This window comes from Achroia grisella, unplaced genomic scaffold (genome assembly GCF_030625045.1).
Source record: "Achroia grisella isolate CSIRO2021 unplaced genomic scaffold, CSIRO_AGI_Agris_v1 utg1174, whole genome shotgun sequence".
Classification (NCBI taxonomy): domain Eukaryota; kingdom Metazoa; phylum Arthropoda; class Insecta; order Lepidoptera; family Pyralidae; genus Achroia; species Achroia grisella.
This window is the reverse complement of record NW_026712590.1, coordinates 1352694-1380611: the sequence shown is the minus strand read 5'-3', so window position 1 is coordinate 1380611 and position 27918 is coordinate 1352694. Positions and strand designations below refer to the sequence as shown.

Sequence of the window (27918 nt, the reverse complement as noted above, 5' to 3'; positions counted from 1 at the left end):
GATCACAAAGATGGTGACCTCCCAACATAATCTACTTTTAATATTAACATTTAATATATTTATTACATCTGCATATATCTTATTTTATTATATAGTCATTTTTTAGATGAAAAGTAGTCTATGCCGTAAACACAATCTACTTTCACGTCTAAATTAATTAAGATCCTATCAGCTGTTTATTTGTGAAAAGATAACAAACCTGCAAACACACTTTTACGTTTGCCATATCAGAGAAGATAATTTTCTTTGGGCTTCTGTCGCTATGAAAATTCTTTATTGCACTTAAATATATTATTTAGGTATGTTAACAAAGGATGACTTATCTCTAAAACAGATAGATCTCTTCTAGTCAACCCAATACAGCGTGACATAGGAAGGGTTGAGTGAGTCAAAATGTGCTAATAATAAGTTAATAAATATCATAAATAAATAAAACTAATCATAAAAATATTTGTAATTAGAAATTAAAATAGAATACATAAAACTAGATGAAATACATATATAAGTACTATGCGTCTGTAAATATGTCCTAAGCAATAAAACAATGGCTTCATACTATAATACCTATCATTGACATCATAAAGACCTTCAATTAAAGCTCAAAGAGGGCGCTGCTCCCACTCTAGAAGCGACGACCTTTGTTACCACCCGCGTGACCTAATTGCTAAACACGTAGCTACCCGGATTGAGATACATTTAGTACTACGGGCCTATTGCGCACTTCATCCATATACTAGCGACCCCCTCCGGTTTCGCACGGACAATTATAGTATTTATTAATATCAAAACAAAGCGAAGCTTAATTACTAAAGTTTTACACAATAATTAAAAGAAAAACAATTTAATAATTTATATAGTACTTAACTATATATCTCTCTAATATGTATAAAGATTTTTAAATATTTAAGTACTTGTAATAAACAGAAATCATATATTTGATAAATTTATACTCGCGCTTTATAAAAAACAAATGTACGTTAACAATTATAAAGAATACTTAATTTGTTTGATACCATGTATGTTAAAATCAATGTATACATTTAATAGGATTTTTACAAGACAAATTGCTTTTGATAAATGTACTTTATTTTTAAAATATGTACAAAAACATATTTCAAAAATAATATTAAATATAAATTACCTTCAAAACACATTTATACTATGCAATAAGTCCCGATGTACCTTTAATATGTTATATAATTTAATGAACAAAATGTTATCATGTATTGAGTCAATATTTGATATAATGTATACGCAGTAACATTAACACTTTCCGAGTGTTTACATATTGTGCTTGAGTGAATCCAGAGCGATCATCCTAGTGTAAATACATAAATAAACAATATCAGGATCTCGCTTGAATCTCATCACTTAAGCCACAGCAACGTCGGTCGCCACGTTTTGCGTAAGATGGCAAAATCGATAGCAGCCGTCGCGACCGTATGACCCAATTTTCTCAGACGAAGTAGACCTCAGTGTAACATCTTGTCATGTTTTTCATACAAAAAATTATGAGACATCCGAACGAAGTACCATTGGCATTATTATGGTTTTTTTTATTATACCTAATTAAGCCAATACTAATAATATAAATGCGAAAATATTACTGTCTACAATTCTTCCATGGCTGAACGGATTCTAATGATACATATATTACGAAGACGCAGATACGCTATGTTTTATTCCAAAATTTAATCGGAAGGGGGTGAAAGTTTATGCAGATGTAGACGCGGGTAACAGATAGAAGAAAAATAATTACTATAATACATATTTTTTTATTTAGGGATTGTACGCTCATCAGAAGAGTTCTACTACAGAACAGTTTCCAATCCTTGCAAATATTTTTTTTATATATTTATAATATTGAAATCTAATGAAAAAACCGTTATTTCAGTGAGAGAATAGATTGATCCATTCTCTCAGTGAAATGTCAGATGACTGATGACTCGAAAAATACATTTAACAGTCATGATATTCCCATATGCACTGCACAAAATACGCAAATAATTCGTTTAGTCACTTTAAATACTTTATTGAATAAGGACATATTTGCGAAAAAGTAATAAAAAAAATATTATTTAAATCTATTGCACGTGGACTAAATTGAGTGTCCGCAAAACAATTATTTTCATACAATTTAAGTTGGTTACTTAAACAACAAACAAAGAATGCATTAACAACAGTATTTTATCATGCGTGTAAAGTGTGTCGTGTAATAAGGACACGGATTGAACAAATAATGTATAATTATGAATCACTGAAGACAACTGCATTAATACTGACATAACGGACAACGTGACACGTATAATACATATATCAATTATACATACACACATTAATAATGTATAACATTCAAATTAGAATATAAATTAATAAACAAATACATATGGCGTAGGTACTATGGAAATAAACAACTTATAAATATCCCTACGTTAGTGATCCTTCATAATTAGTGAAGTGACTTATTAAGAAATCAGTTTCTTTGTTTGTTTCGTTTACGAGCAGCTTAATCAATCAGGACATTTGACATATACGTAATATTTGGAAAATTATATACTTTCAATCGCGGATACGCAATAGGAGCTGCAGGTAGATGTTAAAGTATTAAATATTTGTACCTAAAATATGTGAAACACCCAAACTTGAAGCTTTAATAAATAGTATAAATACTCAAGAAAACAAATATTCGTATTCTGTGGTGATCGAACCTCCAGTCGTGGAGTTACAGAGACACTACCAAAACACACATCAACAAGACTAAGAAATATCTATTCCAATTAGATCGTAATATTCAACCAAACTTCATCTAAATCTATTTGCCATATACCTACACCACGTCCTAATTTATCATTACATTACATATGAAAAATCTAATGATATATTAACACGAATATAGCACACGATATAGGTACATTATTCTTGGTTGTGAAAAAAAAAACAATAGCTCAGTAAAAATGCAGCGATAATTCTACATATGGTGTGCAGCACGCAGACTAGAAGCTGGCCAGGCTGGTTAGTATCAACGACTGTCTTCACACTGCAATTTTTACACTAGTCTAACGTGTTACATGATAAAGGAATGTAAAAAAATACCAATTACACGTTGGATATGCAATAATAAGGGTCCGTAGCATATATCAAATTTCAAGCTAGTCTTTTAATGAAGAACTCACTCTACATTTACTAATTAAGTGGATCGACAAGTAATTAAGTAAAATATGATTACTTTTTATAATTAATAAATGCGTTTCTAAAGCTATAATAGTAAAAATCTGTTTGTTTCTGACGTTGTTATGGCTTAACCAATCACCGATTTTGACATATCCTTAGAATTGGTGTTGAAATGGAAAAGGACTTATCTCTCTAATTGTATATATACCTATGTACGTACTTTTTATACTGATCAATAATGAAGAGCAAAATGGCGGCTAGAAGACAGTTATGTATTTATATATTAAATTCTTTGGGGATGTTGTTTTCGGCATTGTATTGTAACCAATGATTGGTGTTCGTTTATGAGAATTTAGGCATTTTGGATCCAATTACATATTATGTCCATAACATGACAGTCTTAAGGCAATTTATACAAAATCTCCTTAAAACCTGAAGTGGACTTAAATTATAAAAAAAATACATTTTTATAACTGTTTCAGTTGCAAAAACGCTAATGGTCTGTAATATAAGTATAGTACTGTGCATAGGTTATAATTTCTCAGTAAAATTATATTCATTTATCACAATGATATTGATTTATCCAATCTGTCGAGCAGTATTGCATTGCAAAAACTCGCCATAGAAACAGATGATCTCATGTCGATTTAAGATATTATACAAAAAATCTTGACTTCGCTAGTCACGGCAAGAAATGCCATTGTACCAAGTGATGGGCTATTATTGCTTGTACATTTTATTAGTGGGTTGTTATAGTAATGTTACCCTTGCAACAAGAGAATTTCTGAATATTATCTCGAGTATTTTCAACCACCATAAAAAGAAGGAGGTTATCAATTGAATTGTAATTTTATTGTGTATATTTTATGCAATATTTCATCATTGATGTGATTTTGATGATTTATATATATATAAATTTAAACTTAAATAACGGAAGTGCATAATATAGTAAAATATATATAATAATAAACTTAATTGATATAATTTATAAATGAATGTATTGCATTTTTCCTGTAACTAGTAAATGTACTTAAATGTAAACTATGCGTGCTTGTATATTAAATATACTGATTATAAACATGAAAGTGTGTCCGTGTGTTTGCTACCGACTAAACGGCTGAATGTATCTTCGTGAAATTTTGCGTGATGATAAATTGTGTCACAGGACGGATATAGATTATGTTTTATATTAAAAAGCAAACGAAGTTACAGGTAACAGCCAGTAATATATATATTTAAGAGTTCACAATACCGAGGCCATGTTCAAATTTGAATACCTTTATAAAGGCTTTTGCTGCTATGCGGGTTTGATCCGAGCGTTTGTATTTAGATTCAATATTTAGGTGTCATATTATTTGTTCAGCTGACGGTCTAGATTGTTTCACATACGCTGGCCGATAACAGAATACGCCGAAAGCGTACACGAACTAACAAAATAGCGGTACCGTAATCTAAACGATAATTTCACCCGTATTCGATCTATCTTTTTATATAGGTAATATAAAATATAAATACATATATCATTCTCCACCATAATTCCTAACGGGATAAGCAGCAACAATGTCAGCGAACAATGTCACAACACTTGAAATGCTGTAGTACCTGGTTCCACCGAAACACGGCCTCCAAAGCGAGCATAGCAACAGAAAATTGGGTGAAGGAATTGTTAGAAATACGGACTATGCATCATGGTACCCCGCGTTCCTCCCTGAAAAACATCGTGATTCTTGATGAAACCAGAAGTGGGCGACGTAGTCGATTTTGTAAGAAGTCTCTCTGTGATCATATGATAATCTATTAGCCAACACAAGGTAACATATTACCATAATTACACCAGACAAATGTGGATGTCTCATGTCGCAGTTTTGGTAATTCTAGCGGTATTTTTGCTATTTTTAATACCGGTTTTGGCAGTCCTTGGTCGCGCGGCTATAAAAGTCTTAATTGTTTTATTTTTAATTTATATGTGTATATGAAAGGTGCAATGCACCTTAATGTTCTTGATTTCAACGTTCGTCTCTCGCGAAAATTTTAATTACGTACATGCGTCTACGTAGATATTTATATAAACCGGTCATTGTTCCCAACTAAGCCTACGTATTTTTATTGCCAGTGTAATATTTGTTCTTGTTTTTACGATCGTTGTAATGAGAATTACTTCACATTGAATATCATTCGAGTTTCCGGATAAGTGTTTTTTTAAGACTGGAATGACAAAAAAGACTGTTGGGAAACAGTAACCCTGGTTTGAAGACGTGAACGGAAGCAAAAACATCTAAGAATATACAAAAACATTTAGTACACATAATGTAAAAATTTAATTATTTGTTTTAAGAATTAAGCAACTGTCATGTTCACTTTATATGATATTACTACTACAATTTTATTGTACACGAACAGAAAAGAAAATACACTATATCCATTATTGTCATCTGAGGCAAACTGCAAAAAAAAAACCAAAGACCGATTTATATTGATCAAGTTTTAGTAAAGTGATTAAGTATAGCGTTGAAGATAATGAAACAGTGACAAGTTTGCAGTAACTGTCCACACTAGTCCAGAAGGTACATGTATTTACAGTCACTTAACATTTCTTTTGGCAAGTGCCATTCTTCCTGGGTCAACTAAAGGGCAAACTAACAGCATGACACGCTGTCTAGTAATATAATAACGAAAATATCCTAAATTAAAAAAAAAATAAACTAAATTGAACAATGATATTGATGACATCATTGTGCGTTATACGCACTACTTTATGTGTACAATTTTATTGAATCCGCTAACGCTTTATCCTGGATACTACTTAACCTCAATTCATTTTATAACGCTGTAAATCAATAATATGCGTATACTAAAATATTACACACAAGTCATTAAACATGGAATTTACCTTTGTCTAATTTTTATTTACATTTACCTTATAAATACTTTTAGAATTGATACTTTAATTTTATTTATGCAATAAAATAATAGTGTAAAATTGCCAGAAACATACATACTTAATAAGTAACAAAAAAAATTCGCTAAGCATTCATCAAAGGCAGATCATTTTAATTATTTACGGTTACCACTTACTATCAAGTTAGACCAGTTACATAAAAATATGTTTTATATTAAAATCAAGATATAACACTGATTGGATGTAAACAGTCCCGAGTTACCACAACAGTAGTTACTCATATTCGACCATTGCTATGAACATGATTAGTGTAAATCAGCCATAAAACTAACTTAACCAAGTCTTCGTGTTTGGTAACGTTAATTTTCCGCTTGTCAATTATCGTACAGGCATAAAAAAATATTCTTGGAACTGCACAGCGATTGTGTAGTATGTAGGAGGCGAATCTTAAATGTAAATTAATTAAATTTGAATCCATACATTACATGCAGTTATATGATTGTAGCCTCTTTTTTGGCTATTTTTCTATATAAAATATCTATTATACATAAAATTGGCAAATAAAGTTAACATCACTCTGAAAACAACTAAAATTCAACGACATTGGGCTGTTTCGCATATTTTTATACTGAATTATACACTAGCAACGTATTAATGGCACAATTTGTTGTCAATGAAAGAACATTGCTATTGATTTATTTGATTTAATCTTGATTACGTTTCAAAAGAACTGTCAGAAAACTGTATTGACTTGTAATCAATATTCACACTAGACTTTAAAGACCTGTTCTTTATAAATAACAATATTAGTAAATGCAAGAGTAAGTTTGTTATGCTTTCAGACATTAATGGCTTAAGCAATCATTATGAAATTTGACATATACATAGTATTTAGGAAGGAAAACGACAATGGCTGTTTTCTATCAGATTAATTATCATCACAGTTACATGGCAGCTAGTATTTAAATAAACCGATAGCACCGTTGTTCTATTAATATTACCAGACTAGCGAATTTGCAGCTACATAAAAGTGACCAGTTGCGCGAATAACCAACGAACGCCAGCTGTTACTGTCGACGCATATTTATTGTTACCGCTATTGCAAGTTAACCACACCAAGTCAAGTAACACGCTCTGGTATCGAAACCACAGATACTAAAAGTTGTTTAAGTACTAAGATAGAATATTGCGTAAACTGATTGCATGTACGGGAAACAATTGTACTACATGGAAAACGTCATAATGGTCACGGCATAAAATAGGCGAATATAAAAATCTCTAAAAATTGATTAAAATGAAGCTAATGAAACTTAATAAATTATTAATAAATTTCGCGGGTTCAAATAATCTTAATTATTCATTAATTAAAATTACTTTTAATAATCTTTTAATGTGTTGTATTTTAGTGTATTGTAACCCGAAATAATTTTGTATTCTATTTTTTAATTATTGTACATATTTGTTTTTAGTACTTTTATTACATAGATACAGATTAATAACAGAAATTATATAAACGGGTATGTATGTAAATTAATGTAGAATATGTAAATAAGGAGAGAAGATTTTTCTTACTTCGTTTAAAACACAAATTACATGTTTATTGAATGTTTCCATTAATGTTACTAAATCAGTATGTTCGACTAGTCTTGATGTTGTCATTATTGCGAATTATGTAACGAAGATACAAAACATGATAACATACTAACCTATTTCAACAAAAAATAAACTTAGAATAACAATCTATACATAAATATAATATACTCATAAATAGTATATTAAAAAATACTTGCCACATCTTTTTATACATTTGCTTGACACATGAAAAAACCGGCTTGTAGTAGTGGTTCGAATATCGTGATTAAATGCTTTGTGTCATTTAGAAAAGACATGTCGTGACACGGTATTGTTAATTTGCTAAATGCAAATACATTATTAAGTAGTAATATCATTATTAACATTTTATGGTAGATACGAGATTATAAAGGTGAGATTAGAAAAAAGCTTAAACAAAAACAACAAAAATACAGTCGAGCAAATCTAGACACGCGGCAGCGTGTCAAGCCGAGTTTCAAGTAAACTGGCCTGCAGCACCGTGTGTATATTTACACGAACCATTTGGAGCCACTTTTGACCCCCTCATAACTCAAAAACTCTATCACACAAACCTGTCAAATTTGGTTCATATATTGAGACTTGCGAGATAAATATGTGTTCCAAATTTCATAAACATATCTCAAACGGTTATTTAGATATTAATGTCCAAAAATCGTCATTTTTATCACTGATCAACTATAGATCAAAATTATAACCCACTTCCAGATGACCTATTCAAATTTGGCATGCAGATAGGTAATTAGGTGAATATAAAGGAAAAAATCTGAAACTGGTAAATTGTTATCATTTTACTACAATTTTTCACTTTAATTGATTATATTTCAACTTATACTGGACGAATACTAAAATTCTATGAAAACGTCGATAGCCACCAATTGACATTGATCCCTGGCAAAAAATCTCATCTTGTACTGGACGGAAAGTAATATTGTATGAAAACGTCGATCATTACCAATTTACGTTGACCCCTTCACATCAGTGTCGATAACTAGCAAACTTCAAATATTGCATTGAGCGGTAAACACTAGTTGCTATAATTTAGATTCTGTCTAAAATATACTCGTACTTATAACTAGGAGTATAGTCGAATTTCGTATTTATTATGTTATTAACTGAGATTTGGTATTAATTATTATTTCAATATTTAGCGCACATCGATAGTGTAAAATCATTATTTTTATAAATAATTATTAAATAATAGACATTTCGGTATAGGGCGCCGCGGCGCCGTGTGGGAGCGGTGCGATAAAACGTTGACGCGAACCTGTCCGAGCGAATGGCAGCCGCCCTCATATGTCTCAATGTTTTGTTTCTCGATATCTAACCTATAAGGTTGCGATTTATGCTACGAAATTTATAGCTTTCTTAAATTATACTTATATATTTGTGGTTATATTATTATTACATTATTTTAGTAAATACGTATGGTATAGACAATAGTTTAAACCAAAAATTAATAACAATTTTAGTATAGTTAGTAGTATAGTTAGTTAAGTAGGAATGTATAGTTAACTCGAGAATGAGAACTCATTGGTAACAAATTGTTTTCTTGAGAATTCAATATATAACAGTCAATTTGTTACATAATCGTCTTTACGAACTATAACGTGTCAATACGAAGTTTCAGATATTAAATAATGTATATGTTGAAAGAGAACAATTCCGTATTTGCTTAACATATGCTATTACTATCCACAAATCACAAGGCCTTAGTTTTGGCAGTCCTCTTCTCAACATAAGCTCCTCCATATTTAATAAAGGGCAGGTTTACGTTGGACTCTCGAGAGTTAAAACCTTAGATGGGGTACGTCTTAACAATTTAGATCCAAGTCACGAGAGCTCTATTGTAGAGTACAACCATCTGTGGACGTTATACCGCCCCGATTTGCCCAAAAATTCCTGATACTGAATTGGCTTTGGACTTCAACATTTAAAAGTTACAAGAAAATATAGAAAATAACACAAAAAAAAGACAATTATACCCCGTAAATATACGAAAATACAGTAATTTATCAAAAATAATTTGGTATTAATTTAGTTATAAATATGTACCTAGTATAATTTATGTACAAAAAGTAATGATATCCCATCAAAAACATAAATGTGAAATGATAGCCGAGTTTAATATTATGATATATGCCTTGATTGTTGACTTCTACGACAAAAGAGATGAGATCTAAATGGGTGCCAAGTTCAATGGTCTGTCCTGAAATGTATTTATAACAATATAAAATATCATTTCTTCTTATAACTTAGGATAATATACTGTAGCCTAAGGTCTAACTTGGCTAGTTTTCATATACGAAATATACTGTAGCCTTCGCAAGTTCTAAACATGTTACTTGTCGGTTCCTATTTTAATATTAATAGTAACTAGCAATCGAAAGTAATAATTGGTATATGAGAACTGGCCAAGTTAGACCTTAGGCTACAGTATATTATCCTAAGTTATAAGAAGAAATGATATTTTATATTGTTATAAATACATTTCAGGACAGACCATTGAACTTGGCACCCATTTAGATCTCATCTCTTTTGTCGTAGAAGTCAACAATCAAGGCATATATCATAATATTAAACTCGGCTATCATTTCACATTTATGTTTTTGATGGGATAATGAACACCCTAATACTAGCTTACTCTAACGGGATAAAAGAGTATATTTTAGACCATATTATTATTATTATTAAAAAACTTTAATCCAACAGTATGTTTCTTCTTAATAATCTACAACTGAATTCCAGGTAGACAAAAACGCAGACGGCAGGTACCGCCCTGAACCTGTGTCAAACTAAACCATATTATTGTTACACAAGTTGAGAATATTTCCTTTCGTCGCTTTATTGACGGCGATAACAACTAACTCATAGCTATCACCATTATAAATTGAAGATATATACTTAATTTTAAAATATAAGTATAAATACTTAAGCAAAAATATAAAAGGAATTTTTAAAATGTAAGTTAACAATGGTCTTGTATAAACTTTCATTTAGCAACCTACAACTGCAAATGTGTAAAATATACAACCCAAAAACGGTTTCACATCCCTATAGCATTACTGAACAATGGAACCTGTCGATGGGCGACAAAAAACCACGTGTATCTGACTGAATACCAAGGCGTACGGACACCTGTATCGCTCGGAGCCAGGTATATTCATAAATAAATAAAACGCGATCTGGACCAACCGTTTGTCTCATAAATACGGGTATGTATACATATTTTGAACAGTTGATTGGTCCAGTCACTTTCTGACAACGTCGCAAACGTTGTTTTTTTTATGTTAGGGACATTCACGGCCATATTAAAAGATAAACCTGGTTTAGTACTAGTAATAAACCATTCACCAATATATTCCTTATTACAAAATGAAGTTTATCTCTAAATTCGTCCATGGTCTAAAGTTAGACCTGCGATGCCCCTAGTTTAACAGTGGTCTAAATGCTAAAAGTCAAATTCCATTTTAAAAAATATATTGTATGTACTTGTTTTTTTGAAAAATATCATAACTAAAAATATTTAAAGCTAATTTTACAATAATAAATATATATAAAGAACGTTATTTATTATTTATTCACTCTTTTGACTTTGAAATAGTCACCATTCCAATAGATACAATAAAAATATCGCCGTTCCTTTTCTCCGTGTACTTGTAATTTAAAACGGATTTTCAGCCTAATAGTACATTAATATATATTATAGATTAATGAAATAGTTATAATGAAGACATAGCTAAATAGAAATAAAATTATTTTTTACATTTTTCGTTTAGAATAATGATAAGAAATTACATTTCCGAACGTTTCACTTCGTTTCACAATTGTTTATAAAATAAGTGCTCTTTAAATATTATCGATTGAAACTGACTGTGTGTTTAGTTATAATTTAAATGCTCACACTTAACAATCTAAAGATGTGGTTAATTATTTTTTAAATAGTTTATTTTTTTAAAAGTACAGTCAAGAACAACTTATTATTTCGTTACGAATTTAAAAATATCCATTCCAAACTACATTACAATATCTGTCTAATAACAAAGAGATCGGTATGGCCCCAATCCTCAGCACATGTTAAGTTGAAGTTTTCTACTTTGTTGTCTACAATAATGTACTACAAGAAACTATTGTAAGTAATGCCCTTTTTACTTGTCATGTGCATGCTATTAACTAAACAATATTCTGAAATGGTTCAATCATTACCTTTGGTTTGGTATATCAGAAAAAGCCGGATCTTGAAAATTAGTCGTACCTACTTTACATAATTTTATCTCGCTTGGCGTCAATAGAATATTATTTAACTTTATTGATTGAAAAATAATATAAAAGTTGTAGTATGCAATAATGGAGCATAACATATTTATATTATAAACGCGAAAGTTTGTAAATATGAATGGGAGTTGGTTACTCCACGCAAAAACTACTGAACGGATTTTGATGAAACTTTGCAGTAATATAGCTTATACACCAGAATAACATATAGGCTATAAATTTCACACGCGCATAGCTAGTAGAATATAAAAATATAAACAAATTGAGAAACTTCATTTTAGAACTAAAATTAATATTACCCTTTTTTCGTTGGCATTCGGCGAAATACGCTGTTTCGAATTCAAGTGTCCTGGTTATTACTTACAATGTAAACGATATTTAAAGTTACTTATTGAGACCATAACCACGCAACTGGGTCGTATGAAATTGAAACGTTCAATTCAGTATAAAATTGGACATGGTCGAGTCGAGAATAATAAATTTTACTGTTGTTTTAATATTCCGTTTTTCCAAAACGCGGTCATAAAAACAACTATGTAAGATAATAAATAAAATTTAATATATTGAGTAATATTATCTTGTTTCCAAAATAAAAAACATGAGTTTATATAATTATAAAAACCCCTGTAATTGAGGACAATTGCAATACCTACCATTAGTAAATCAGACGTGGAAAGAATACACTGTACTTATATAATAACTTACCGTAAACGTTACATTATTAACTTGTTTATATGATAATTATATTTCACGGTTTCTAAAAAAAACCATTTACTTCCATAATGCTAGGAAGTGATGATACTTTATGGATTGTACGGCCTTTTCCTTGCACGGAACTTAATTTGTGTATATAAATCGACATTTTATGATTTCTTTTACAAGTAAGATCTGACCGTTTTTCCTTCATTCGACGTAGCAAAACACTATCCACTATATGGGTCATTAACTTTATCGGCCACTCTCTAACAGCGAATAATAAAACTCAGAAGAAAGATGTAATTACTTGTGAATAAGAATGTCAGTAAACTATTGTATGGTCTATTCATATATAAGTGTAGTTTTTTTTATGTAATTGGAATGACACACTAGCTGACGATCCACCTTGATGATAAGTGGTAGCCGTTGCCTATACTCGTACATGAACAGCACTTCTAGAGAACTAAAACGTCATGCCTCTTATCCTGTAACTTCATGCCTTTTCTCTAAAATACAGCATAAATAGTAATCAATATTATAAGTGTATTTTTTGTATGGATAAATATAGTATGATCAATCCGCTTGCATTAACGTTATTGTCTGTACTACTTCCAACTTATCGATGCCTCTTGGCTTCTCAAACATTGACTAGAATCATCATCATTTCGACAATAAAAGTAATGTACTGAAAACAGTAGAATACCATGGATTCTTTCATTGTTAAATACGCTAAAAAGAGTTATTTGCCTGCTCTTTTACAGTTAACAGATACATTCAGTTGACAATGCTATATTAACAAAGAATCTTTTGTGCTATCTTCATTGTATTGTCTATTGGTGGACAAAGTGAGAGTAGTCTTGACTACAGTACAGAAAAATGATCCTTAACGCGACGCTCTTATCAATAAGAGCGTCGCGTTAAGAATAATTTTTCTGTTTTTATGTTTCATATAATACGAGTATAACTTTTCTTGATATGATTATTACAAAAATTATGGACATTAAAAATGTTACAATATCATACAATAGTCAGGTATATAAACTATAAGGTAGTGCTTATTTCTACTACTTTAGACATTTTTCTACAATTACAAAACCAGTTTATCAAACGAACTAGTTATTGTTATCAATAACAGTAAATTAATTATTATAATTTAAATATAATATTCTACATCATAATAATCAAGTGTTTATTTAAACATTACTAATAAACTCATATTCCATCTATCATCCTGGCTAACTGGGTGGCCCAGCACATTGGGTCTTGTCGTTGGATGACGCAAAAAATATTTAAAAAAATTTCAAATGTTTTATAATTACTAATTAGAACAACTGTGGTTGTTACAAACTCCTAATCATTATTTGCTTTAGTTTTATAGTAGCTATTGCCCACGGCACGTGGTGATATTTTCATGTTCCTAAATATTAAAAGTTCTTTCTTAGGGTAAGTAGTATAATATGGTTCAAACGTAGTTTTCTAAAATTAGTAATTTTTGCTGTATGTTCATAGAATACTCATTTAAAACTTTAATTTGTAATAAGTAATGTCAAATATAATTCTGACCTGTTTACTTTTAAACAGAGTGTAAACAATTTACTTGCTACAATTCACATAGTGTTAACAATACTCGATACTAACAATAATTTAATAAAATTAATACAAACTTCATTCTTTATAATTCCAAACAATGATAACACGAATTAATTATTTATCTTTCGACAGTAACCAAGTAACACTTGAACTTCAAGACTGTTTCAATATTACGATCGCAAGGACATAGCATGTTTCAACCTTTTCGGCTCAATAATTTTATTATGTTACTCTGCAAACGACTCTTAAATATAGAATAACAGACCACACGCAGAGGTGACCGCGATGGACAAAGGAAATGAGAGCACAATAGGTTCACATTGAACATCCATCTTACTGTTTAGTTGTATCCACATGTGTACGGTAATAGAGCTGACATTGATTTAAATGTTTAAAAATCTTGTACTTTAAATCCCTTAAGTTTTTAAAATAAAACTGATTTGAGTTCTTGGTATAGAATTCCCAGATAAATGTCCATAATAGTTTAAAGGTTTTTATGCTAAAATAAAATATGTGATACACTTAAATGAATCTAAATTAATTTTATCTTTGCAAAATTCATAGTGCAAGAGTGCAATAAGCAAAGACAAACTTTATTATAAAGAGCAAATCTATTATATACAACATGATTTTTTAATTAAAGGTGTTTTTCATAAGGAGTTGCTTTGTAAAATAGCAAGAATGAACATGATATAATTATAGTAATAAAAAAGTTGTTCAAAAAGAATAAAATAATAGAAATTTCTAAAGAAAACAAAGAGACAAAACATTTAGTTGTAAATTGAGTTCCGTTCCTGTTTGTTATCATTTGTAGTTGTTATCAGTATATTAAGCGCAATTAATGTTCTGATAAATTTCCTTATGAGTTGCTAAATAATGACGCGTATCACTAATGTTCAAAAACAAGGTCTTAATGAAAGGTCATTAAATAAGTTTCTGCATATTACATGTTGTGAATTATTTTTGGTTTCAATGTATTACTTTATTACTTTCCAACTCCTACTTTACTACTTTGGAGTAGATTCGAGTAAAAATAATATTTTCTAAACTAGAATGTGGTCTTTCAGTGTACCAAATTTCATTCCAATAATTTATACGTAAAAGAGTAACAAACGTTCATCCAATCTTTAAAACTTTCGCCTTTATATCATTAGGATTACAATCAATGTAGATGACACTACTTCAAGCAATATTTTTGACACCATCCGTCCGCTCTAAGCCAAATGAAACCGTGTTAAATTTCACTCAAATCGACCTAATTTACTTGTGACAGTGTAATAAGCAATCATATTCACTTTCGCATTTGTAATATTAACAAGAACGTAAAATGTGCTTACTTATGCGTGTACGTTGCTTTTTCACGGGCGATTACTATTAAGTGAAAATTCGCCCAGATGTTGTTTTTAAGCCGCCATTTTTATAAACTGCACTATACCCCACTAGCATGAAAGTAACAAATATAAACATCTAATGATTTTTATTAATATTAATAAATAATTTAATGATAAAACCATGATAGCTTGATGAAATTAATGTTTAATTGTAATTCTTTTATTTAATACAGAAATAGAAATTTTCATTTGATACGCTCTTGATCGTGGTTACCATACAGTGAAGCCACGGACTGACATGACCTAATGAAATCTAAGCTATTATAAAGAAAAGATTTAGTTACTTGTTTGTAATTGATAAGGGATATTTTTACAAATCTTTATAGATTTTATACCTTCTTCAGAGATCACTCTGTTGAGGTATATTAACTGCATGAAAATTCAGTCAGTAGTTTTAAAGATTATCATGAACATACAGACAGACATGGCGAGGCACTTTGTTTTATAATATGTGCAGATACGAACAAAGGTACTTACGGACCGAGAGTTGGGTAAGATAACAATATTCATGCTATACAATAGTTTGAAACGTATGATTTATTACGGAAGTTGACCTGGTTTAAATGTTTTAAATAAAGGAAAATACAGCGCAGAAATCTTGAGTAGAAATCAGCTGAATGCGATAAGTCGCCTGATAGGATATCTGCATAATCAAAGTTTGATACTTAGACTCTTCAACTGATTATGATGTAGAAATTGGGCCAAATTAAGTACATAGTTTTTTTAACCAAATTTCATTGTAATTTACCCTGTAGTTTATTTCATAAAAGAGTAACAAGACAGTTTCACATTTCTCAGTGAGAACAGTAGCTATCCGTCGCGTAATGTTAACAACCTCCTTCTCAGATATCCTTCTCATTCCACTTCCTTCTATTCTAAATCCTTTTCTGTCCAGGCTGTCAGGTTATGGAACGCACTCCCCCTTGCATTCGGAGCATTCAGTCACTTGCTAGTTTCAAAGTCTCTGTCAAATCCCACTTTCTTTCCCTTTAAGTTCATATTGTCCTCTTTCACATAGTTCCCTTCATATTTTCTGAAGATATGTGCATTATTAAGTATATGTATGTTTACGTATGTTTATATTTTATTATATATATTAATAGATATATTTATGTACAAATGTATATTTATGTTCATTACGTGCACCACCTACTATTTTCTTATCTTAATGTTACTTTCTCTACTGGTAGTCTGGAAGAGATTGCTTAGCGATAAGACCGCCTTTTGTATCAGTTTATGTATTATATCATTTTGTGTGTTTTCTTTGTCTGGTGCAATAAAGAGTTTAAATAAAAATAAATAAATAAATAATAACAAACATCCATATAAAATCACTTCGGAATATAAGTAAGTACCTATATGCGCCATCATTATATTTGAGCGATGGTATTAACAAATTCTTCAACAAATAATTATGTTTCGTCACCGGTATCAAATACTAGACACCTAAATAACTGTTTTGGTGTATCTGTTTTAAACTTTTTTACGCTTACTCACAATTTCATTGCGAATACGAAATTAAGTTTATTCGTTCGTTTGTTATCCAACTAAACTGCTGAACGGATCATAATAAAAATGTGAAGAATGTTTATCTCAAAAAAATGCCAAAAAGTTGCGGATGACTGCCAATGTAAAATGAAGAGCACCTTAAATATCGCATTTAATAAACTTTTTATTACAAGAACTCAAAAGCTAAGTCATCAATTTGTAGGTCAAGTTTTTTTGTCGGTCAGTGAGTGGTCGAAGGTTGAAAGTAGTTTTTCACAGACTTCAAAACGAAACAAGCGTTACCATTCGACTGTTTTTTTAGTCTACTTACACCCATCCTGTCCCAGTTGTATGTCCCATCCTATTGTGGTACGTCATTATTGTTTTTTTTTAATATAAGTCGTAGTAGTATTTCGTGTGTTACAGCAATGACTTAAGTTTCGTAGATTCGTACCCATCCCACCAATATTATAACTTTGCAGATTTGTATGAAATTTAGAGTGTACAATTATAAAGAAATTGCATGTCTGAGAGTAAAGAGACCATTTCTAATTTATCACGTAGGATCAAACTAGAGCATAGATAAAAGTCATATTTTATTTTTCGTTACTCGCAACTTCGTGTTTATTTAAATTTGGAATTATGAATTAATATTTAAATAACAGATAACCTATGTACGTCCTCATAATACAACATATATTCACGTCAAAATTTATTAGGATCCGAAACTGTTTAATTGTGAAAAGGTAACAAACAGACAGACTCATTTTAGCATTGATAATATTAGTATGGATTTGAAATCTGTTGATGTGACGATATGTATTGACGTAAATAACTGCTAAAATCGCGTGGCGGCTGTCTCGGGACTCGGGTAACTGAATGTATCGGGAAGTTCAAAAATAGAACGCAACGATTCGGTTGAGCGACTTGTGATATATTCGTGAACGTTAGTAACTAAACTGTGATAACGTATCTCGGCAGTGCACCAAGAAATAATAACGAGTATTATCACAGTACCGACACGTTTGCGTTATTACCAGAGTTATGATTTAACGGTATACTCGCCAACAAGCTTGTATGCAGCTAGCTGGACACTTGGTCGTGGATACAGAGACACTTAGTGGGTGAATCAAAATCAAAATAATTTTTTTTTTTATAGTATATTAATTTGGATTGGATATATTTTGTTAATTATGCACGTAATTTTTTTTATCACTATCTCTATCGTCTAGTTTGCTTTGCCACGTCAGTTGAGAACTAAATAGACTGTAAAACCTATTTCAAATCTAAATGTAGTTCATTAAAATATAGACTATACATTTATGATGCAGTAGCATGGTTGCTTGCCAAAGCAGAATGTATCATTTAATAAAACTTAACTTTACACTAAACTGTAATGGTTTTCGAAAAAAATGTATTTTTGTAACTAAGATAAATGACATTTCGTTGTAGAAGTATGAATATTCAAAACATGGCTTCTATAGATAATGAGGGGCATTTTGTCCCATATAATCCATGGCTGCCCTAGATAGGAACGAAGTTAGATACAAAGGGTGAATATAGGTATAATGTGGCGCCGTAGCGGACATGGCGGGTGTGGCCAGCTGATCGGGACCAACGCACACAGCTGCAACTGTTTACGAAAAATACTGTTTATTGATTTTTATCCGGTGCCGAACTGTACCAGTGCAAACAGGTGTTTGGGGAACCGCTTTGTATAAAAAATGCGTCTCTGGAACCTTTATAGTCGAACCGAGTTCCAAATTTGAATTTATTCAAGCTTCTTAAACTAGCTCGAGTTCCTTTTTTGTTAAAGAGACAAGGTAAACATACCCAGCTATAAACTGAGCATTATATAAACATAGGTATGGAAATGTAATAGATATCCACTGACCTTAATTCCAGAGCGTCCCTGTTGCTTCAGCAAAACATTCTCCGGTTTCATGTCGCAGTGTATGATCCGATATTTGCTCAAAGCATGCAGGCACTGCAGGAGACTGTGCGAGAACTTGCGAACGAGCTGCAATGAAAACCCTTGGAACTTGTTCTTCTTTATCAGCTCAAATAAATTTATTGAGAGTAATTCGAAAGTGATGCACGTGTGACTTCTGAACGTGAAGGAGTCGAACATGTGTATAACGTTCATCGTGTTGTCCTTGTCTTGCTCGCGAAGGTGCTCCAATATGCGGATCTCTTCTTGTGCCTGGCGGTGGAACCGCTTCTCGTTGCGGACCATCTTGAGCGCGACGTTTTCTCGCTTCTTGTGGTCGAACGCCTTCACTACTTGTCCGAAGCTGCCCTTGCCTATTACTTTGAGCACTTCGTATCTATAAGCTATGTGATCGTGCGGTATGTGGATATAGGACCCCTGCTCGTTGTCATACTCGCAATTGTTCGGGAAACCAATGAGGCCGGGCCGCTTTTTAGCATTCGCACCTATAAAGTACACTTGGGGGTAATCGAATATCTCGTGGCGTTCGTATGGGGTGAGTTTGTTCATGTAGAGCTTCATGACCTGCTCGGGGCTGGCAGCGGCGGCCGGTGGTCGCTTGTCGGGCGGCTGCGCGTTGTTCGCCGGTGGAGCGGGCGGGCCTGGCTCGAGCGGCGGCAGCGCCCCATCCCGGAGCAAAGCGCGCCCGAACGCGTGCGCGCTCCCTAGGGGCATATCGCCGGTCATGGCCGTGCGGCCGCCGCCACCTCCACGCACTTCGCTCGCCGTGGCCGTACCGACCCACGCTCGTTCGCACACACCACTGCACCTCACTGCACTTGCACTTGACGACGGCGCCACTCTGGGAAACTACACGACATTATACATCAACCGAGAGGAGCGAGACCCACGCTTCCACTTATGCGGGCACATTCCGTCTCGGTAACAATACGAAGAAGTCGCGGTCGCAGATGATACCGTGCGTCGCGGACGTGAAACGCAAACAAAGACCCCTTCTATACGAGCCGCTCCAACGACAGAACCAGAGAGAAAATAGAAACGGTCGCCAGAGTCATTGAACCATTCGCCTTCGTTGAATCAGTGAGTGGGAGTGAGATAGATTATGTCTCGATGTTTCGAGGTCAATGCAATATGCCGCTAGGAGGCGCTGATTTCAAGACTGTCAAAATAGCATTTTGTGAGACCTAATACGTTTTGTCATTTAACACATTGTTTCGTTTATAAATAAATAATGACATAAAATATAGAAATAATAGCAATACAATGTAATAAAATACACAAATAAAATTATTGTTTCATATGAATAGTTATAATTCCAAGAACTTATGTTGTAAAACTAAATTATAAGATTAAAATAAATATAGGTAGGTACATATATAAATTATTATGTAAATGTAATGAAGTCCATTTACATAATAATTTAATGTAATGTAACTTTTTAATTTTGTTGACTTTATTGACACCTGATGTTTTTAAATTAATTAGAACAGCATACAAGCAGCAGTTTGAAAATTGACAATAGAAATCGTCGTCGTCGCTCAATAATTAGTATACAGAAGTTAATAAAATAAAAGAATTATATTTATTAATTATTTCTATTGAACTTTTATCTACTTCAAGAGAAGTTTGTAAAATATTTTTTTGTGTATTTAGTTAGTTTTTTAATTTAAATTATAATTATTTCATTATTTGTTCTATTGTAGTACTACAGGTATTATGATTACCCATTTATAAATTTTACAATTAAAACCGATTCATTAGGTATTATTATTAAATTATTTTAGGTCTTACAAAATACTTTAGTCTTGTCTATGGGTAAGGATTGATCATGGCGCCATCTCTTGAACGTTTAAGCAATCAGCAATACAATATTTCATCTATCACCGTTCTGCACGTCTTTTTCTCTATTCCATTGTTTTCTGACAGACATTTAATACCTACGTTACGTTCATATAATCTTGCGATTAAATATTTCCGTGGTGATTTGTTTTCAAAAATGTACCTAAAGATAATAGTGTAATAGAATACCGATACAAAATTTTACACACAGTGGTGATGTGAGAATGTAAGTAGATTTTCTTTTATTTGAATCATCTGTCGCTTTTCTTTTTTTTTTCATATTATTATTTTTATGTACAGTTTAATAAAAGATATTTCCGGTAACTACAGAGTACAATATTTAAAATGAAATGTAGACGATCATTTTATCTGCCTCCAATGAGATTCCGTTTTAAATATATATAGAAATCAAACAAAAACCAAACGCCGCAAAAAATATCCTGTCAGTTTTTAACTTCGCTATCTTGTCTACCTACGTGATATTATGCGTTACAATTGTTACTTTGCGTCATTAGACCTATCGAGTCTGTGTAGGGCACTTATGGTCTGCTTATTGTAATGTAGGTATTATAACACCTACTTCCTTGTTCGTTGCTTCTCTCAAGGTCTGTTTAGGTGTATGATTTGAGTGATGTTTGGCCGCCTGCCAGTGCATTGATACTGGTGATTATCCACTGCATTTGTAAGGTTAAAATTAAATAATGTACATAAAACTTCATAACCTTTGTCCCCTTGTAACATTGTGATGAATCAGTAGTTTTCTGAATACTTATCAGTACCAGTTATTAACCAGTATAATCTTTGAATGTTTGAGTAATAATCACCTGAGTCATAATATGCTTGTGTAGTAAACAATGCACCTGCATGAGACACACTACTAAATGTTTTGATATAAAATTATAACATTTCCTCAGACTAGCTTACAATTACTAATGATAGGTATATTGTTAATTGATAAATTCTATAGTTTTATTTATCTTTTAATATAATCTTAGCTATAGCTATATTGTCAAATCATATTATTTTTATTATTAACTATAAATATAATGTGTTTATACTGTAGAGTGCAATGTATATTGTGTTTTAAGGAATATATCTTCTTTCATATAGTGGGTACTCAGTTCCTTATGTATTTCATTATTTATAAATCGGAGAATATAAATTTGATTCTTGTTATGCTTTTGAATGTTATATGTCACAATAAGACTAATTTATAGAAGTATAAGTTATGTTATTATTTATCTGTTAAATAGTTGATAACTCACTAATCAGATTAAATTTATATCTTATCATTAACTAATGGGTAATGTAAGTTATTTAATAATAAAAAAATATTTTTATGTCCTATCCTTGTGCTCTTAGGGAGAAATGCATAAGTCGACTCTAAATAAATGTGATAAGAAAGAAACAGATTTGTATTATAGCTTTAATCTGCGAAACTAGCAGTAGAACCTAATATACAAAATATTTATAATAAAACTACAGACTAAGGCATATGTGTAAAACAGTAGATTAACTACTGTTTTACACATATGTCTTGGTTCATAGAAATCATAATTATTGAATACAAGGGGGAGGTACTTGCACTCATGCAAAGCCCTTGGGTTGGTAGTTGTCCCTATTAGTTACACCATTGTAAGCAATGTGCTATGTTAAAGGGACCTCAATTATGTCCCCCTAGTAACCATCATGATAATTTCTTGGTGAATTAGTCACATTGGTCTAACTGACCGGAGTTCATCCTTATTCAATTAGTTTGAACTTGTGACCAGTCAACATATATGTAGAGTTTACAGGCAGGTTAAATTGTCATAAAAAAATTGGGAATGTATGTGCCTTTCATGATAATTTCTTGGTGAATTAGTCACATTGGTCTAACTGACATTCATCTATTCAATTAGTTTGAACTATCATATATGTATGGCAGGTTAAATTGTCATAAAAAAATTGGGAATGTATGTGCCTTTTACTATAGTTTCTCATACTATTTATTTATATCATAAATGGTGGTACACTATTTTCAATATAAGTTTGTTTTGGTACTTAATTTATCTGTACTTGTGGAATAAATTGCCAACTGAATTTGAATTGATATGACAGTAAAGCTAATTTTTTTTCTTATATATCTATACTTACATATCTCATTTCTTATATTCTCTATTGGTATTTGTGTTTGTAGTTTTATACAAGTATTAATATGGTGACAATAAACTTGATTATTGCTGATTGTTATTATGAATACTATTTAAATTAATTATTTTACAAAATTTGCTATCATATAGATATTGGAATATTCAGCGAATTATTTAGAATGTAAACATGCAAAGCATTTGTGTTGTACAAAATTGAATGTACTCTAGTTAAAATTTGTTAACATATATCAGGACATAGGCCTTTTATATGTCATGTATATTAATATTAAAGTATTGATGATAAGTAATCAATATCAACGAAATATCTTTGACGTTTATAAATCATTCACTATCATAGAGATAGAGTAGGGAAATAATTAGTACATTAAGCCCTGTTCATACATATTTTTTTTTCTAATTTTATGTTATGTAAAATTATAATAATAACCTATGAGAATTCATACAACATCATCTAATACCAAGCTAAGCAGATCTCGTGGGATGGGTACTCAATTACTGATAAAAATACTTAAAAACATACTTTTAACAACTATATTCAGGAATACAAAAGTTTATGCCATGCTAGGAACGAACCCGCGAGCATCGAAAGTAAGGCGGCATGCTAAGACAACTCAGGGCGTTCTGTTGTGTCTTTGGTAATAAAATAAATAAATAAATTGACTGATAAAATAATACCTCATATAAATTACTACTGACCTGCCTTGACATCACCCGGGCCCTCATAACTGTGAGTTTTGTATGTATTAGCATAATATGTATAGACTGTCATTTTGGATAATGTACTTTTAGAACAGTTAAAAAAAACTAATCGGAACAGTTGTTCCGGAGTTCCTTTTAGCAACCCTTTCTCTCTTTGTAATATTTGTACAGTATTGGTTTCGGAGCTTGTAGATATTACTGTAGGTGTCATTGTAATTTAAAATAGTGTTAGAAGTGTATGACTCATTCCAAAAAAGGATTTCGTATTATTATGTTGATGCAGGTCATTGTCGGCTCATTGTGGAATTTTAATTTTATCTCTATTAGCTAGAATACTTAAATTCTTTATGTAATAGCAACGAACCTGACTGCCCATCTAATGGTAAGTGGTAGCAGTCGTACTATTACGTTATCATGGAATACTCTTGCGTTGCCATTCCGGAGAACTAAAATGTTATACCTTCGTAACCTATAATATTGCTGCATTATCTCGCATTTCAATCCAAATATATCTTACTAAGCAAGCCGCTTAACGGCAGAAATAGGTGAAACAAAGGTACAAAGGTATCCATTTTTCCAGGAACTTTTTGCCGCTCACAACCACATTGTGGAATCACCTTCCAGCAATGGTATTTCCGAACACCGATTATTAAAAGGCCGCCAACGCACTTGCAATTCCTCTGGTGTTACAGGTCGATCATGGGCGGCGGTAATCACTTGCCATTTGGTGATCGCTTTTGTCCTCTAAGTTATAAAAAATAACCAAGTCTGTTGAGTTTTGAGGATAAAACCCATTATTTGGTCGATGTGTAAAATGAAGCCTTATAGAGTATTGTACGCTTGTTAAAATTGTTCTTGATGTTTACACCTAATATTATTAGCATTTTGCTTGAGGAATTGAACATGTACACGTTATTTAGTCTATTCCAACATTCAATACAGAATAATTTGAATTTTCGTGGACTAGAGGACTAGTCGTGGTTTAGTAAGTTTTAATCTGGAGGACATCATAAAAAAATTGTTGTAATTTATATTTATTCATGATTCTTTGGTGAATGAAAACCCTAAATTATTCGTGACACGGCGGTAAACTCGCTACATGCCACTTTAGATTCAAATAAACCTAGAAAAATGTACAACTAGTGGTTTAACAAAGAAACCGTCTATATCGGAATAGAATTAACAGAAATATCCAATATACAAAAATAAAAGCAATTATGAACCTCATTCTCTTTTGGATTGGGTTCAAAAAGACATTGTAGTGTGCAGCTGATCTTGTCTATTTTTACTTTACGTAATTGATGCCTTATATAATTAGTCACATTTTGTAATTATTCTTAAGTATAACTAATTAGATGAAAGTTGTTATTTTCTTCTTAGACTTAATAAAATTTATGTATTCTTTTTAAAATGAATTATAGTTATCGTCGAAAATACTTAATGAATTCAAAATTTTACCAATTTTTTCAAAATAATGTAATTGTCTTTTGTCTTGGTAACTAACGGAATGTCTAAGTTTGGCTTCTACGTAAAATAAGCAGTAGAAAAGTACATATTTAATGTACAGTTGAGTTATAACCAAGTTCCTAACCAATTTGGTAAGAACAACATTTCTCAGAGTTGATTAAGAAACTTGAGTATACCTCTCTATTATTTCATATAGTTACGTTAATTGCTAATATTAAAAAAAACATTTCAGTGAGTAACCATCGGTACTAATGTATAATATTAAGAAGTAAAGTTTGTAAGTTTGGATATTCAGGATAATTACCGGCACTACTAATTTATGATATTGAAAAGTTTGTGTTGTATTGCCTATTTATCGAGGAGCTGCAATGAAAAATAACATAAAAACCTGAATATAAATGAGAGAATGAGGGAAAAATATGAAGCAGACGAAGATCACCTAGTTAATTATATAATGTCCTTTTTTTATTATATGGTACTATAGGAAATATATATAATTTAAACTACATTTTGTAGGAGAAATTTGGTCAGACAATTCTAGGCACAGCAACACTGCCGTTTTGTGATAGTAATGTTGATAATAATTTTGAAATTTCTATTACTATAAATAGTAGATAATATGTGATTATATAAGGGATTATTTTACTTTATTGTCAGTTATTCTAACACAGCTACCACTAATCTTTGCTATACTATCGTGACGTCACAATTGAATGTTATGCCAACAATATCACGGGAATAGTATCGATATATTTATTAACAACTGTATTGTTCAGTCTGTGTATAATTAGGAAACGTTGTCATTAAATAATAAATTATATTTCTTATACCTGAAATTTCAATATACAATGACATACACGTTGAATATAACGTGTTAATTTTCATCAAAATAAATTGTCATTTGTGACATAACAAACAGATCGACTTGTTTTTATATATTTATGCCAATGATTACTATCCACTCTCTAACTTCGACGCAAGCGTATAAACCGTCGATTCCACAGACATGTGAGGATATTGAAATTACTTTAATTGATTATGAAGGGATGGTGTTAACTGTTTTAATAATACCAGCAGTGATAGATGAAAAGATAATTATCAAATCACATCATGTGATGACTATTCAAAAATGTACGTTTATATGAATAAATTATTTTCTATTCTATTCTATCCAATTCATCAGATTGCCCATTTGTTCTTGAATTTGCCAAGAATTGACCAAGATGGTTTTTAAGAAGGTAACAATGTGGGGACTATCAAAAATGTATGTTTTGTGTTTTGGTTTTGTAAAGGAAGACTTTTTGGTTTGCTTTTCTACACATTGTGGCGTATGATTGCGGCAATCGATTGTTATTTATTACCACTATTACCTAGAACTCGGTCGCATTTTTTTCCTGTACGAAGATAAGATAGTAATCAATACAATATCTTAAAACACATTATTGATACAAATTACCCACGATATAGATAGGTATGTCATTATGACAAGTTGTAATACTCGGTATCTCGGTAAACTTACTCTTACTTAGTTAAGTTAAAGTATTTTTATTAATTTAACCTTCTTACTGCGTCGTTTACCAGAGATACATTTCACGTCTCGCCAATTTCAGTCAGCCACAAAGCAGTTTCTTTGTATGCTATGTTTCGGTTAGGGGATAAAATATGACAAATTAGAAGGTACGGTGGCATAACATAATATTCCTCTGAAATAGAAGCTCACGAAGCGTGTTGCGGACGTTACATGATGACATGATGTCCGTGGCGTTCTTTATATATAATACATAGGCGACGTTTTACACCTGTCAGGCTGGTAACTTCTGCCGGAGTAGCGGTAGAATGCTAACGCGACCTCGCGGCTCCGTTAGTGGCGGTCGAATGTGGTACATCATGAGGTTTTTTAATGGGTAATGAATTCCACACCCCCTCGTCATCCATCTGACGGTCATTATAAGAATTTCCCACACAATAAAAAAGAGGCCGTCAACTTGTCTATGATTCAAATTGCAGTACGAAAAGACCAAAATATAAAAAGTTTGAAATTAAATTATGCTGCTTTATTTTTTTTATTAGCAATATCTTCGCCAATTGATAGATGATCGATGTTTTTAGGTTGGCCTCATATACATTTGAAAATAAACAGTAAATTAGTTCGACTTTTTCTGGTATCGCCAAGATCAAATTGTAGTACACTAACACTGTTATCATATTATTCGTAGTGGCGCAGAGTAATATTGCAACTATATCATCACTGTCATAAAATATTATTTATTTATTAGGAAATGCTTACCTATTAACAATTCATCTAATTACAATTTTAATTAGTGGCACCGAAGGTTAGTGATCACTGTCGAGAAATATAAAATCTGGTTCCCAAACCCAACATTTCAAAAGGCGCTTGGACAACCAGTTCTTTCTTAGAATTGCTGTTAAAAATATGATTATAAAACACTAGCTGTGCCCGCGATTTCGCCCTATAATGACGATACTTCCATACCACCTTACATCTCCCTTTCAACACTTTTTTTTTGCAATAAAATTAGCCTATGAGAATGGACTCAAGGTCTAGACTATCTGCTGTGTACAAAATTTCATTTAAATCGTTCAGAACTTTCGTTTTTATAATATCAGTAAGGATTAATTATTCTTATAAAGTCGACTTGACACTTGTAAGTTTTACTTCCTTATTCA

The 27918-nt window shown here is 31.6% G+C and overlaps 2 protein-coding genes across 2 annotated transcripts in view; one reads left to right on the top strand and one right to left on the bottom strand.

Moving 5' to 3' along the window:
* Positions 1-20258, bottom strand: part of LOC131851785 (dual specificity tyrosine-phosphorylation-regulated kinase 2) — a 159126-nt gene extending 138868 nt beyond the window's left edge. Inside the window, exon 1 of the mRNA XM_059202339.1 lies at positions 19016-20258. Coding sequence (XP_059058322.1) covers positions 19016-19798 — 783 coding nt within the window. The 5' untranslated portion in view covers positions 19799-20258. The remainder of the gene's footprint in view (positions 1-19015) is intronic.
* Positions 20259-20941: 683 nt separating this feature from the next.
* LOC131851861 (transmembrane and coiled-coil domains protein 2) overlaps positions 20942-27918 on the top strand; it is a 42793-nt gene continuing 35816 nt past the window's right edge. The window contains exon 1 of the mRNA XM_059202427.1: positions 20942-21137. The gene's annotated coding sequence lies outside the window, so the exon portion shown is untranslated. The remainder of the gene's footprint in view (positions 21138-27918) is intronic.